The 16,631-nt window shown below is 37.2% G+C and overlaps 2 protein-coding genes and 1 long non-coding RNA gene across 3 annotated transcripts; 1 reads left to right on the top strand and 2 right to left on the bottom strand.

The window, feature by feature from the left end:
* On the top strand, positions 2,190–11,420 carry LOC18772534 (kinesin-like protein KIN-14T). Its single transcript, XM_020566702.1, has 12 exons — positions 2,190–2,839; positions 3,087–3,360; positions 3,501–3,584; positions 3,876–4,043; positions 4,217–4,323; positions 4,551–4,729; positions 6,521–6,682; positions 6,797–7,012; positions 7,406–7,443; positions 7,772–7,899; positions 9,491–10,958; positions 11,108–11,420. Exons 2-12 carry the CDS (start codon positions 3,123–3,125, stop codon positions 11,221–11,223), a joined length of 2,904 nt encoding a protein of 967 aa, XP_020422291.1. The 5' UTR covers positions 2,190–2,839; positions 3,087–3,122; the 3' UTR covers positions 11,224–11,420.
* LOC109949873 lies at positions 4,894–9,710 on the bottom strand. The gene is made up of 3 exons (XR_002272180.1): positions 9,622–9,710; positions 9,363–9,523; positions 4,894–5,491 (listed from the first exon to the last, which is right to left on the bottom strand). It is a non-coding gene; the product is annotated as an uncharacterized LOC109949873 (long non-coding RNA).
* On the bottom strand, positions 10,772–13,598 carry LOC18774139 (pentatricopeptide repeat-containing protein At5g56310). The gene is made up of 2 exons (XM_007208178.2): positions 11,808–13,598; positions 10,772–10,849 (listed from the first exon to the last, which is right to left on the bottom strand). Exon 1 carries the CDS (start codon positions 13,585–13,587, stop codon positions 11,914–11,916), a length of 1,674 nt encoding a protein of 557 aa, XP_007208240.2. The 5' UTR covers positions 13,588–13,598; the 3' UTR covers positions 10,772–10,849; positions 11,808–11,913.

The following is a 16,631-nucleotide window of genomic DNA, read 5'->3' as shown; positions in this document are numbered from 1 at the left end:
GTCGGGGGGGGGGGGTGTGTTTGCGACGAGAGAGAGAGAGAGAGAAAGAAACTGAGGTTTTATAAAAAATCTGATTTTTTTTTTTCCAATTTACCGTTTTGCCTTCGTGATATTTTAATCGTATTTTCTTCGTTAAAGCTCCGATTCGAGTTCACTTCGTGTCTACGAACTCGTGTCGTCGTGCTCTACGCAACGGTGTATGTGGAATTGTCAAATTCCTTTTCGGTCAAAAAGTCAACTTTGCGTTCATAATTTATTCCAATGGCAAAATTGTCTTTCCTCATAATAAATTACTAATTATCAATGAATTTTAGGTTTGGGTCATTACACAATACTGGTCACTATTGCTTCAAACTCGCCGGAGTTCTTCCAACTCTCCTTATGTTGAATCCGATACTGGTTACGATCGATTCAAGCTCACTGGAGAAAAACCGCCACAACGGTCTTGGTGCCCTCAACCGTATGAGTCACCGAATATGCAAATGAATGCAATATGAATACAAAGATAAATCACCAAGATAATCTTACTCTTGATGATTTATCCTTTTGGAAAATAAAGCACAACAACTTTCTTTTGTGTATATGAAAACTTAAGAAATACTCTCTAGTCGTTGAAAGTTGTTGAACGAATGAAAACCAAGCCTTGCTTTTTATAATGGTTTTCAAAAGTGGAAACAAGATTAATTACTTCCTAATCAACATATTAATTTTCCAAAATCAGACTAATTGATTTCCAATCAATGAAGACTTTTAATGTTCAAAACTGGAAAGTAATTTATAAAATAAATTAATCTTTCTTAAAATAAAGAGTCTTCTTAATCAAAATGTTAATAAGATTGTGAGTTTGAAATAATGCTTGAAATACCACAATCAGAATGCATGATTGAATGAGGAATTTACCTTAGTGATCGTTGGTTGACATATAAGCCTTCAGAGCATATCTTGGAATTTTGATAACCACCGTCACAACTAATTTACCATCTACACTTAATCTAATTTGTCTCTAGGAAATGCCAATCACAAAATCAATACTAACAGAATATCTTGTAGAAATAGAGTAGTAGATGACTAAGTCATTTGAGGTTTTAACAAAGAAATTTTTAACTTGGAAATCACTGTGGATAGAAAACATATTATAATTTTCTTCTTTTGGTTTAAAGGAGGGCTGAAGCCCAACAAGGCAAACTTAACACAGAAATCAATATGGGCCTAGACAACCGCCCACCCCCCCCCCCCCCCAACCCAAAAACACCACACACAAATCTTCAAACAAGACCTGGCCCACAGCAACTGGTTGATCCCGTATAAACAGATCATTCATTCATGACACATTTTGGATTCTTTAGATCATTCATTCATGACACATTGGCCTCAAGGTTGAAAGACAAAAAAACAAAAAAACAAAAACAATACTATTCGATTCGTCAGTTGCTTCGACAAAATAACAATACACGCGTGTTGAATAGTTGTAGAACTGCTTATTGCATATGATCGTTTGTCTGTCTGATGCTCTACAACAATTAAGACATAGCGGTTGATAGGTTCGAATTCTCACGACATCATAGTTGTGTGTGTGAGAAATTTCATTCTCTTTCAGTTTAGGCGATCACTTGTACTACAAAAATCAAAATCAAAATCATTAAGCAGTTTTACAGGGCTTAATTATTAAAGTAAGTAAATCATTATAAAAAAAAATTATCGTTTGTTTGTTTTGCAAAGGAAGTTTCTTTGGTATATTGGCTTTGTTTGATTGATTGGTCTATGTTGGCGTAGTTTGCAAAAATGAAACACCTGATCAACCACTAGGGAATAAGATGGGATGGGACCAAATGAAAGATTATTAGACGATAGTGAGTGATGAATGTGGGATTGGGAAGGTCATGGTTGGTTTGGTTGGTACATGATATGTTGGCCTGGTGGTGAGAGTGAGATCAAAATCAAATGGCAAGAGAGAGGCGAGTTATTAATGACAGCTGAGCTGAGCTAGCCCCCCCAACATTTTTCACCCCAACCATCCTCAGCTTCAAGCAAGAGATGAGTGAAAACGCATCATCCTGAAAATTTGAAATGGGACCCTCACCAACTACCAGCCTCTCTCTCTCTCTCTCTCTCTCTCTCTCTCTCTCTCTCTCTCTTATGTAAGGGGAGGAGAAACTATTTGATTTTGTCAAGAAGCAAAATTCCAACAATGGTTTACCTGTACCAGCATAACATATGAAAGAAATGCAATGCATTATTTCTTGATGAGCTTTCAGTCTTATTCGCAGCAGAGACTAAATTTCTTTCTTCAGCATTGAACAGCTTGTGAGATTTCTTCTCCCTCCCTCCCCCGTCGTTCTTTATTTCTTTGCTTGCCTAGTTATGTATGATTCTATTAATATACTCCAAGTTGTTTGAAATGGGCATTGGCATGTATTAATTGAAAGGTTTTGACTGGATAAAATATAAGTTGGGGGCTGCAATGGAGGAATATTTGACCTTGTCTTGGTCTCTTTTTCTTTTGGCCAGTTTAAGTTGCATTGTCTTGGTCAAGAATGACTTCAGCAGACATTCACTTTTAAGTTTTAACTAACAGGAGTTTTCAAGTGCTATAAGCTTCCAGATTCATGCTACTCTTCTCTCCGTGGTTTGTTTAACTTGTTCATAATTTCTCTGTTCTCTCTTTCAGGCTCGGATATCCTCCATCTTTCTTTTTTTCCTATAGATTTCTGCGGAAAACTCACATAACAAAGAAGAAATAGGATTCTCAGTATACCTATAGATTTCTGCAGCTTTATTATCATATACTCTTCATCAGTATAGTGGACAACCGAGACATCATTTCGCAGTTCATAGAGAGGTACTGGTCAGAAAAGAAAAAGAATACCCTAGTAAATGAAAATATAGTTTCCATTTTTTGTTTGCGAAAAGAAGTTGAAGGTTTTGCTTGTTAATCCATATATCCACTACTAGTGCTACATCATGCATTAAAGAAACACTCATTCTGTGCGGCCTGTGCCTGTGCCTGTGCCCATCTCCAGTCTCATGCAAAAGATAATCTTGATCATCTAAAGTTGAACTTATTTATTTGTTTATTTACCCTACAGAGTTGGGTTGCAGGACAAAGACATTCAGGGAAAAACATGGCATCAAGAAACCCTGTCCACAGCCTTCCTGAAAAGATTCATTCCTTACTAGGATTGAAGTCACATCTGACTTCCAGCTGGGTTAAATCTGTTTGTGATATAATAAGAAACCAACCTTCTCAAGGACAATCCACTGAGACTCACTTAACCATTACAAATTTTGAGATAAACAGTTGTTCAGAGAACTGTGATGATGATGATGATGATTTAAGCAATGCTGCCTCAAATATTAGAGGTAAATGTAAATCCCTTGGCAAGGCATATCTATCTGCAGCACTGCATATATTTTATTTTCTTACAATGTCCATCTGAATATGATCATTCTATTCATCAAACACCTATACCCTTCTCGATTCTCTCTGTGTCTGTCTACAGATGAACTCGCTATCTTGACTGCCCACATTAATGAATTGAACAAACAAAGAAGGCAGGTTCTAAATGAATTTCTGGACCTGAAAGGTTAGTCATTGTTAACTGAAATATCGTGTTTTAAGGGAGATTTCAAGTTTGATGTGTTACCAAGCGTCCTTACCATCCTATTACAAAACTATGAAGTGTTCTTACTATCCTGTCAAAGAAAGTGTTTTTCCTAAACTCCAAATAAGACCAAAACTTGTGAAGAGTTTATCGAATAAAAATCTGTGCTTCCCCAAAAAAATATTTCCAGATTCTTAGCTGCGCATATATGCTGTAGTTGACCCAAAACAATTTAAATTGCAGAATTGTGCTAACCATAGATTGTCATTGCAGGTAACATTCGAGTGCTTTGTCGTATAAGACCCATCACAATAGGGGAGAACTTTGGCCGTTTTAGGCCTGTCGTTGCATTAGATTCGAGTAATGTTCATCTAAGACTTACTGATAATAAGAGTAAAAGTTACAGTTTCGACGTGGTTTTCCACCCAGGCTCATCACAAGGTGCTTGAGTACATCAAAACTTTCTGGTTGTACGTTTGGCCGTTGAGGCTTGTTGCAACTCCAGGCCAAAAAAAAAAAAACAAAAAAAAAGGGCCAGTTGCAACTCTTCATGTGCTAACTTACAGAGAGCCATAATTGTTGTGATTGAAAATTTGATTATTGAAAAATTTCAGATGAAGTCTTTTCAGAAGTTGAGCCGGTCATCAAATCTGCACGTGATGGCTACAATGCATGCATATTTGCATATGGACAGACGGGCACAGGGAAAACCTTCACCATGGTGAGGAATAAGGACTGTCTTATGACATTTTATAGGCATTCTATACATGCAAGTAAAATCTTGACATAGCCAATAAAGAAATCCATGTCATGCAAGTGAAAAAAACCTTACTGGAAAGTTCAGTAGCCCAAAAGTCTCAGTTGCATGCCTTGATCTGCCTGACATAATTTCAGTATTAAAGTGACTTAAATGTGGTGTGTAAAATAGTTCTTATCTAAATTGTGTAGGAAGGAACTCCAGATTTTCCCGGAGTGGTGCCCCGTGCAATCGAAGCACTGTTTAAGCAAGCAGTGGATAGCAACCATGTGTTTCTATTCAGTTTCAGTATGCTTGAGATTTACATGGGAAATCTCAAAGACCTGCTCATTCCTCAACCAGCAAAGGCAATGGATCCACTGCCACCATGGTAAAATTACATGCTGAATGTTTTAAGGCTCATGAGCTACGCAACTCATCATAAATATACTCAATTTGAGCAATAACAGATATTAACTTGATATACAGTCTTGGCCCAGTCCCGAATAGCTTAAGCCTTTTGAGGTCCCAGTGGTTGTCTAATATTTCTGTTTTATTGAGAAAATACAAAATTCGATTAATACTAACAAAAAGGAGTCCACTTAAATGTACACGAAACAAAAATGAGAATAGATAGGACTATCAAACCGAAAATATAACAATTTGGGTCCCAGGACCCCCTACACTCCTAGCTATAAAGGCCTGCAGCCTTTCAATCCATAAGAATAGCAGAGAGATGAGTCTCTTTAGATTACGTAGAAACAGAAGTCCATAAGATGACCAGAATCTGATCTTTTTCCTAGGCTCCTCCTCCGTTTAGTCCACTAAAACCTTCAAAGTTATTCCGTGTAACCCAATAGCAGAGAGAGGGTTAACACACTGCATCCCAGAAAACCTTGGCTTTCTTTCCACCAGTGGTTGTCTAATAGAAATCATAGCTCTGGTTGTAGGAGGCCTTGAGTTCGAAACCTCCAATCTCCATTCCCCCACTTCTCCGCTGATTTGCAAGGTACATGATTGGGCTGCACCTATACACTTCTCTCTATCTGCATTTATCTACCTCTGCAAGCCTACATGTGAAGGAAGCTAGCTTAACATATACATTGTTGGCCCATTCCCTTAAGCGCTTAAGCTTTTGGTGTCTTGTGGTTGCCTAACAGAAAAAAAAAAAAAAACATAGGTGGTGACGATGATTAATTGAAAAATGAAGGCCAACTTACTACAGGTTTTATTTTGTGTCCACATCAACTTTGATAATTTATCTTTCCTAAAAAATTCTTTATGGGCTTTTTAGCCAGTTACAAATTTGATGAAGTTCAATGAACTTAATTTCACTTCTTTCTTCATTATATTGGAGGGTTGAGGAATTATATACCTGACTTATAGTATGCCTGAAAATATGACAGCATATGATAATTAGATCCAAGTCTTTGTGCTGACCACTACTAGGAGTGTTTTTCTTTTTCTTTTTCCTTTTTTTTTTTAATTTTTTCCCTGTACAGAGCATCAGACAAATAAAGAGCTTTATTCCTTGTCTATTTTTGCGTGTAGTTGCATTTCATTGTCACCTTGCATCTCTATCAGTTGTGTTTGTTATATAGCTCACCCCAAAAGATTATTTAAGTATTGAAAATAAATGCGGATGCTTAACAGATTTTAATGGTGTAACCAGATACTTGAATCATTTTCTAATATAGTGGTAACACATGTAGTAGCTTTCTAGGATTGTTAATAGCAGGGGCAATTAACCCTTAAAAAATGCCAGCTACTTAACCATTGTTTTCATAATCAAGCAAGACGTTCACTCATCTGAATGAACATATCATGTCTTTGCAAATGCCTTCTATCACTAGTTTATTACTTGTAAGGCGGGAATCATTTGTTTTGAACTAAAGTGGTGAATGGATGCTTGAAGTAGAGTAAGTCTTTTTCATGTCTTATCAGTTGAAGAACTTCAAAGTAATATTGGGAAAATTTTCCAAAGCAGCACTAACAGTAAGTTATAGCTAATTCCCACGAAGAGGAGGAAATGATGGAAGTGAATTCGCTCAATTAATCCTCTCATGGTCTCCTTAATTACATGAAAATTGTTGGCTTATTGCATCCCTTTACTTTCATAAGTTCTATTTGTTAGTTGTGTTAAGCATTGCCTTATGAAGTAATCCTACTTTTACTTGAACAGCCTCTCAATCCAAACAGATCCAAAGGGTGGGATTGAAATTGAAAACCTTGTGGCTATTCAAGTGAGTGACTTCAACCAAGCTTTGAAACTATATAGACTAGGGTGCCGGTTCAGGTCAACTGCATCAACAAATTGTAACGTTACTTCCAGCAGATCACACTGGTAACTACTTGCCCTAATAGGAAACTGGCTATCTCAGATTTGTCTTCAGCTTTGGTTACTGGTTTTGGAAACAATACTATTATGTTCTGAGACTTTCTATTTCTGTTGTGGTAGCTTGATTCGCATATCAGTCACTTGTAGTGGAGCGCCTGAGAGGCGACGAGAAACAAATAAAGTTTGGTTTGTTGACCTGGGGGGCAGTGAGCGTCTGCTAAAGACAAAGGCATGGGGAAGAAGACTAGAAGAAGGAAAAGCCATTAACTTGTCACTTTCTTCTCTTGGAGATGTCATCAATGCCCTTCAGACTAGAAAGGGCCATGTACCTTACAGGTAAGAAACACAATGAATCATTATGCATTGATCCCTACTACTTGGGATAAGCAGCATACATCTCCCCTTTTTGTTATTTTGTTATTTTGTTATTAAAGCCATATCGTTAAACTTGAATGAGAAATTAACTCTCCCATAGCCTATTTTAGTGACGGCCAGAAAATCCCACTTGATCAAATTAAATAATCAACGAAACCAGCATGCTTTTCAGTTAATATATTATACTGGTGTTGGTTGGTACTTGGTATGAATAAGATAATAACAAGTTTTCAGACTCTACACGCTTGTTAGTATGTAATGAGTTATAAGCAATAAGACCTCACCAGTTAGATTCACTTTTATTATATAGAAGGCTAATTACATAATAAGTTTTTCTTTTTTCACTAATGACAGGAATAGCAAGCTGACGCAGGTTCTTAAAGATTCCCTTGGTAATACTTTACCTCACTGGATCTACAGTATCATTCTTAATTGTAATGACTACCAAGTGACAAGAACATGCCCTACTCCAAATTTCTATGATAAACGAGGTTCTTTTGTTTTTACCTATCAAGGTCTGCCACTAAAAAAGTTTCTTGGAGTCAACTATATGCATGCATCAACTAGTTATGTTATATGCCTGCTCTGGAGATGGCAAAACTTTTTTTTTTATTTTAAATACCCACCTTTTTTTTAATGCCTGTTTCACATGTACTTTATTATTTTTTATTTATCACCATGGTCTAAATATCTTTTCTTCCCTTGATTTTATATTTTTAGGAAAGGACTCAAAAACTCTAATGCTTGTCCACATCAGTCCTAAAGAAGAAGATCTCTGTGAGACAGTGTGTTCTTTGAATTTTGCAACAAGGGTGAGAAGCGTTCATCTAGGGAATACAGATTCAACTGTAAGTAAATGTGACGATCTGTTTTTAATATTAAATCTGACAAAGTACAAATTCCTTTTGCCTTTTTATTTTGGACTAGTGACAGTACGGATTAAAATTACCACTATGAATTACACATAAAGATAGTCTCTAAAGTTGACCCAAAAAAACAGAGAGTCTCTAAATAACTTTGACAAAGACGCCCTAAAAGAAGCCAAGAATCTAATCCTATCCCAAAGTAGATCCACTTCCTCTTCCTTCTTGTCAACATACCGATTGTTTCTTTCTACCCAAACAATGCACAAAGGGCAAAAACAGCAGACCATCAGAGAAAATGGCCCCTTTTTGTTAGCTTCTAAATTGCAGTACCTCTCCACCAACAAGAAATAACAACCCCAACACACATCCCTTCAAACACATCAAACAACCAGTGTGCAGCAGTCCCTCCTCCTTTTAATACAAAACCCACCAATGTGGAGTGGAGACAAACATGTGTAAGGCCTTCTTCTCCAGATCATATCACAAGTATTTAGCTTCCATGGACCACTATACCAGGTAAACTTTGCACCTTAATGGTCACACCAGCCTTCTAAACTTATATGGCTCAGCCATTCCTAACAATTGAACACCATACAGAGTTTTCTCAAGTGAGAATCTCCACAACCATTTGCCTAGTAATGCCTGATTTCCTTTTAACAAATTTCCAATAGTTAACCCACCTTTTCCCCTCAGTTCCTGCACAAGATCCCAATTGATTAAATGATAATTTCCTCCTCACCACAGCCTTCCCATAAGAAGTCTCATTAATTTCTCTAAAATCCTAGCTACCCCACCCGAGAATATGAAGATAGACAAAAAATAATAATGCTACTCTTCCCTCTCCTCCACCCATCTAACCTTTTCCACACTTTTTCTGTCACCAGATTTAGAAAAAAGATAATGCAGAAGGGTTGCTCCCAAAGATAATGCCTAAATAAGTCAGAGGTCGCTCACACATCGCACAACCGAACTCTTTAGTAAGGACTCTAACTTCTCTCCCCTACATCAAAATGCACCATCATGCCTTACAATCCTGAAGCTACCCAAACAGTTCAATAATTTTAACCAGCCTCTTTCAGTGAAATTGGAGCATGGTACTTGATTGATGTCAACTACATTACATAAGCTAGAGAAAAAAATTTGAACTAGAAAAGGAAAAGAAGGCACATTAATACTAATAAGAACAAGTCTAGACACATGATAAAGTGCATGATGTTAGTCTAATGAGTATGTCATAGTGAAAAAGAAGAAAGCTTAATCAACACTCACTTTATCATCTTTAACAAAACTATTGCAAGTCTTGAAGCCGTTTATGCAGGAATCATACACATATCATAGAAGGGCGGAAAAGTTGTGTAAAAATTAAAATCATAACTAAGAATATTGGTGCAAGAAAGTAGATTCATTTGATAAAGAGTAATCATATAATCAGTTTGCTGTATTACCTGGTTAGCTTGCTGCATGAATCCAAGTGCCTTATAGGAACCTCAGCTTATGCAAAAAGCTGATTTTGTTTCTATTATAAATTGTGAACTCCGGTGCCTTAATAATGACTGGAAGAAATTGAAATCAGGAAGAAAGGCAGAAGGAAGTTGCAACAATCAATCTGCAACAAAAGATGAAAATGATTGAAGTTGAGCTCCAGGATGTTAGAATGAGTATCAAGAAGCTAAATGAGGAATTGGAGAAATTAACAGGGACAACCCAATCTTCCAGTGAGAAACTGGATGCTGACAATTTATTTAACGACTTGCCCCAAGCTAATCTTGAAACAAAAAGGAGCAAGACTAGAAATGTTGCAGCAGCTCCCTCTTCGCAGGTACCAAGGTTTATGAGACCTACTATTTGCAGTAGAAGAAAATCTGGACCCGAACACCTAACTTTTGAAGAGAAAGTGAGATTCCCTGCAAGAAGGAGAAGACCAATGAACCATCATGCTAAATCTGTAAATTTCCCTGTAAAGGATACTTCAGAAAACAACTCAGAATGTAGTATTTTCAGAAATAGCTGTTTAGTGGCTTTGAAGATGAAACGTAGTGCAGATGTAGAAACAGAATACAGTCAGGATCTATCAGAATGTGACATTAAAGAGGTTGTATTCCCAGAACAGGAAGCATCACCAAAATGCTCCAATCATCACAGAGATCATAGCGAGGAATGTGAAAATAGACATAAAAGTAATGCTTGTTCTGCAGAATATTATGTTGATAAGTGGCTACTCCTAAATAAGAATGCACCTGCTACCAGGAGTCATTTTCACAGGAACAAACGGATTCCAGCTATTCCTACCCCAGAGAAGAAACATATATGTAATGGACAAAAAGAAAGAGACCATTTGCAGGATGAGGAAGTTCAAAACTGCAAGAATGCAATAGGACAGATTGTCAACCACAACAAATTGAAGAAGCATGGTGATGTGGAGGGATCTCAAAGGTCCATGCAAGAAGTGGTTATTACCAAACCTCCCACAAATTCGAAGGATTTTGACAATATTGACTCAAGATGTAACTCTGATTCTCCATCAGATGAATTTGTTGAAGATATAATAATACATACAAAAGACAAATTAGATGGCGTGCCAATGGAGACACACATATGCAACACCATTTATCCACCTGATATTTGGTACAGCAGTTTGCATTCGAATGAAGATGATAATGGGCTCAACACTTTATCCCCAATGCAGGTACCATTTGGTGAAACAGAATCCTCAGACAGTTTCTTGTCAAACAATAGCAATTGGGGCCAAATTTCTACCTCTAATTTAGCTTATAGCATTTTGGACTCGAGAGAAGATTCTGGAATCTCACTTTCAAGAATAGAACTAAATTCGGGCTGTCAACAAGTGCCTACCACAATACGTGGGGAAGAATGTCAAAAGGAAGATCTGGACACGTTATTTCAGAGCTCTGCAGAAGGAATAAGACATGGCCTGCACAAAATGAGATCTCAAAGAGCTTTATTTATGGAATATGTAACTCCAAAGGTAACAATCAAGCCACAGCAACTGATAAAGTCACAAGAAAATGATATGAACTCAGGTAAGAAAGATAATTATGTAAATACATGTTCAATCTTTTTGAGCAATACTTTCATCCAGAAGCCTTTTCCTTTGCAAAAACACCTAATCTTCTAATGATTATGTTCTGTTCCATGGTTTCACAAGTTTCTCTTCCTCTATTTTTGTCAGGAATACGCCATCTTCTTCAACAGAAAATTCAGATTTTATGGGCCAGTGCTCTTCTAGGGTTAGGATTTCAGAACTTGGGACTAGAGCAGGAATTCTTCCTCGGTTTAATACTTTGAAGCAGCTTCAGTCGGTGACTATAAATTTAAAGTCTTAGTAAATTAATCTTCTGATGATTCTGTCCATTTGCTAGGTAACAAAATTCAATGAAATAAAGCGACATTCATGTAAAAATGTGCATTGAAAAATCATATCACAATGTTTACAAGTTCAATATCTTAATTGCTTTTATGAAGCTCTTTCAGTTTCAAGTTCACCAAGCAAATCTGATTTGTACACGAAATTGAGATAACTGACAAAGACACTATATAAACCACTGTTGTGACTCTCCTTATGGAATTTCTACTTCTGAGAAGCTAATGAAGTGTCTCATTAACCACGGAGATTCATAGAACATATAAGCTCTATATTTGGCTTCCTTGTATATCATTCTTTTAATAGGTTTAGATGATGACAGGAGCTTGCTAAATTGGTGTTGGCATTTTGTTAAGTATCTTTCTTTCTTTGACACACCAAATCATGTATGTTGTGCCTGAAGAACAATTTGTAGGATATCATGAGGGTGAAGAGCAAGAATAGTCATGTTTTTATAGTCTCTCAGCAGCTCTAAAGGACAGAAGAAGTTACTTTGGAAAGAAAATACCTTCTTGTTGATGAAACCCTGGTAGAGATACGGTGATGCCAAGGAGATTTCAGATCTGGTTAAACTGGACGTTGGAAGAATTGGAGTATCAAATCCTGGCTAATGGCTATTCAGCAAATTCAAGCAGCTCCCCAAAATCTTGTTGCAGATGTCCAGCCAGCTTCAACTGCCTGAAAATCTTATACAGGACTTCATATATCCTAGTGCATTCAAAGTGGGATTTGTCTCCTGCAATGAATTCATGAACTCTGTTATTCACTTCTATGGAACTCCTTCCTGGAGTCTTCTTCACACCCGTGTCCCTCATAACTTTCCTTAGCATGCCCGATTCATCCCACCTACCCAGAGAACCATACACATTAGACAAAAGTGCATAATTTCCACTATTATGGGGCTCTAGCATTATTAGATGTTGCAAAGCATGTTGTCCAAGCTCCGCATCCCCATGAATATTAGAAGCGGCAAGAAGAGAACCCCATATAGCTGCGTTTGCTTCAAATGGCATCTGTCTAACCAATTCGTGTGCCTCTTGAAGATAACCGGCACGCGCGAGTAGATCTATCATGCAGCCATAGTGCACAATTTTGGGTTTAATCCTATACTTGGAAACCATGATGCTAAAATACCAATGGCCTATTTCAACCAATCGACCATGGCTACAAGCAGAAAGGATGGCAATGAAAGTGATATCATTAGGCTTGATTTTAACCCTTTCCATTTGAGCAAACATTTCAAGGGCTTCTCTTCCGAGACCATGCAAAGCCAGTCCAGCAATCATGGTCGTCCAAGTTACGACAGTTTTACATTTGGTATTTTCAAAAACTTGAAGGGCTTTTGTTATGTTGCCTGATTTGGCATACATGTCGATAAGTGCGTTATTGAGAGAAACCAGCTTACGAAATTCATGTTTCTCAATATAGTTATGGATCCACTCCCCCAAGTGGAGAGCCCCTAAATGGGCACAAGCAGAGAGTGCGGCTAACATGGATATCTCATCAGGCTGAACATTCTCAAGCTGCATTCTCCGGAAGACTGTGATGGCCTCGTGGGGGCGGTCCACCTGAGCATATCCGGCAATCAGGGCAGTCCAAGAAATGACATTCCTAATCCTAGGGGGCATAAGTTCGAACAAATGGCGGGCATTGTCGACATCACCTGACTTGGCATATCCTGCAATCATTGCGTTCCAGAGGGCGACATCCCTAAAGGCAAAGGCAAACGCAGCAGCTCCGTCAAACAGTGTGCGGGCGTCGGAAACACATCCACAAGAGGAATACATATGAATAAGGGCAGTGAGGACGCTTGCATCCATGTCAAAGCCAATTCCTATGATATGACAGTGAATCTGTGCGCCCACCAGTCGTTGAACTTGAGGTGGCGCCAAGCGAACGACGGCCTTGAGCACAAAAGGGAAGGAGTAGGTGTCAGGGCGCAAGGCGGCGAGTTGGATTCTGTTGTAAAGAGAGATGGCGTGGGAGGGAGAGGGAGAGAGAGCCTTGGCCTTGATGATGGTGTTATAGAGATAAATGCTTGGCTGGCCATGGGTGCGGGTGAAGACGGAATAGGCGTAATCTGAGAAGCCAAGAGAAGAGCAGGCCTGGATGAGTCGGGGAAGGGTTCGATTGTCCTGATGAAGGCCTCCGGCTACCATAAATCCATGAGCTTGCTCTATGTGTTTGAGGTTGGAGCACTGTCTCAGCCTCAGCCTCAGCAAGGACACCACCTCCGCCGAAATGGGATGAAATGGGAGCTCTCCTCCGCTCCTCATGATCTCATTCATACTAATTTCAATCAATGTGATGATGGATGGATTGAAATTATTGCAATGTAATTTCAAATTTGGACTAAATTTAGTACTTTTTTATTTTATTTAATCTTAATTTTAGGTGGGATTACTAATATTAAGCCCACCAAAAATACGTCCTGAGAAAGAGACAACTAAACTTATGTGAAAATAGAAGATTAACTAGTCTCATACTTACTAAAATATAAAATGCATATATATATATATTATTGTAATACTAATAACATATAATAATAATAATAATAATAATATTATTATTATTATTATTATTATTATACTTACATACACATATACATATACACTATAATATATTATAATATACATGTAGGGGTGGGCATCAATCCGGCCGATCCGACCAAACTGGCCGAACCAAACCGTATTTTCCGGTTTGGTTTGGTTTTGACTTTAAAAAAGTCAACAGTTTTTAAATCCGAACCAAACCGGAGTAATTTGGTTCAGCTGCAGTTTTAAGTTTTAAAAAATCGTGTTAATCCGAACCGAACCGTTTAAATATTAATTAATTATATATATATTTATATATATTAATTTACATGTGTCAATGGTTGAGTGGCTACTTAGAAGTGTTAGTGTACACCCAGCCGCACTGAATTGGACTCCAAAGCACCCATGATGTGAGAATGTTTAACTATTACAAAGAATGCATTTGTTTAATATGTTAAAGTAAAATTGATTCGTTCTCATCTCTTATGAATTGTGATGAATGCAATGAGTAAATTTAATGCTACTTGGTTAATGCAAATTTTGTATATGTTTGTTTTGATGGAAATTGTGAACTTAGATGCATGCTAGACATTGGACAACCTTTGAATAAATGGAATGATGTTGTATTAGCCTTTGATGGAATGGAATGGAATGATATAATGGCAAAATGTTAGCATTATAATGTAAGAGCAGGTTGAAAAATGCATGGTTTTGTGTTAGGCACAAACCGGCCGAACCAATCCGAACCAAACCGATTACAAGTGGTTTGGATTGGTTCGGTTTCCATTATGATTTTAGGCTAATCCGAACCAAACCGGACCGTTATTTTCTTATTGGTTCAGCTGTGGTTTGAGAGTAAAACCGAACCAATCCGGACCATGCCCACCCCTATATACATGTACTAGCCTCTTTGCACGCGCTTCCGCGCTTGCGAGAGGTTTTTTTTTAAAAATAAGTAAATTTATTTTAGAATTAAAAAAGATAATGGGTAGCTGTGTTCCATAAAAATATGATCCATTATCTGCCTTTTCTTTTTCTTTTAATTTTTTTAAATATAAAAAAGTGTGAATTTACCATATTATCCTCATTTAATTAATAATTTGAATTCTTAATGTTTGCATTAACCAAGGGCATTTTTTGATATTTTGAATGTTTCACCATTCTCTGCCTTTTGCTTTATATATATAGATATACACATATATGTTATATATATATATATACAGTCCCCTTCTATTGAGGGATCCCTCAAATAAAATTATTTAAGAGACGCCCTTTAGGGTACCCTACAATTTTTTTCCCAATGATCCAAACCATCTATTTTTTAGGTCTTCATTCATAGATCATCCTTACAAAAAATTAGACAAATCGGAAACCGTTTCGACATCCAATTGTGTCTTACAAAATCAATGAACACGGTACTTCAAGAAAATGCTAAAATTTCAATAACTTAATTGAGTGGTCAAATGATATCGGATTCGGTGATTTTTTGTAGGGATGATCTTTGAATGAGTATCTACAAAATAGACGGTTTGGATTAGTGAAATACAATCCGGAGTGGGGCCTACAAGGGGTGTCCCTCAAATAAGCTTATTTGAGGGATCCCTCAATGGAAGCTCTCTGTATATATATTATATATGTATGTATATATACATATATATTATAAAATACATATATACATATACAGTCCTGATCTCTTGGACTACGGGATCCAAGAGATTTTGGTCACCCACCGTTGGACATTAATCCAATGGTTGAAAAAAAGCTTTTTAAAAGGAGTGCAAGAGTGAATGAACTGTTGAATTTACATCCAACGGTAAGTGACCACAAATCTCTTGGACCCCTGTAGTCCAAGAGATCAGGACTGTATGCATATATACATATATATATATAGTTTTGAAAAAATAAAGAAAAATCTAGTCCTAGTCCAAGTATACATCAAACGCAGGATAAATGTTATCCAACTTAGACCAAACCAAGTCAAGCCAAGACAGTCCTTAAGCATAGTTCATGCCAAGATAGTCCTGTGTAACAAACAAGCCCTTAAACTCAAGCGAGAATAAAACATTTAGGGGGAGGGAAGGCTACCTCATCCAAAGCTTGGGCATGCCAAGGTCACTTTGAGGACTTACAAAGGGGGTCTTAGCCTTTTTTAAGTTTTTACAAATTACACATTAAGAGGGATTGTCGGTGATGCGACTCGAACCTAAGCCTGAATAGCGAAGAGAACGATCCTTATCAACTCAACCAACCCTCGTTGGCTCGATTCACAATTTGGTTCTTCAATTCAACTTGGAAAAATCACTTAGCACCATTGTAAAACTTAGGGAGCTTCACTAATATACCCAAAATATGGGTTGAAATTATAATATAAAAAAATCCACATGGAATGCACTTTAGAAACACACCAAAAACTCATTTACTACATAAGAAATTGGTGTTGAAGTTCCTATAAATTACGTGACTGCCATTGAACAACTTAAAAAAAGCCTAACACAAAAAACTTTAAAAAAACTCAAAACAAGCTCAGCCCAATTTTATAAAAAAAACTCAAACAATTCATTACAAACAAGACGTCTTGAAAACCGTAGCTTCATTAACGCGTCATGTTGATTAATGACTGTAATATTCCACATATTTACTGTCATGTTGATTAATGGCTGTAATGTTCCAATCTAGGGTAATAACATTGATAGTTTCCTATGACATCCTATTTTTAATGCATGTCTGCCTTTGTAATGTTTCAGTCTAGGATAATAACATTGCTAGTTTCATATGACATCCTATTTTTAATGCATGTC

The sequence above is a fragment of the Prunus persica genome, chromosome G6, assembly GCF_000346465.2.
Source record: "Prunus persica cultivar Lovell chromosome G6, Prunus_persica_NCBIv2, whole genome shotgun sequence".
In the NCBI taxonomy this organism is placed as follows: domain Eukaryota; kingdom Viridiplantae; phylum Streptophyta; class Magnoliopsida; order Rosales; family Rosaceae; genus Prunus; species Prunus persica.
The sequence above is the reverse complement of the archived record's forward strand: the minus strand, read 5'-3'. Positions and strand labels throughout refer to the sequence as shown.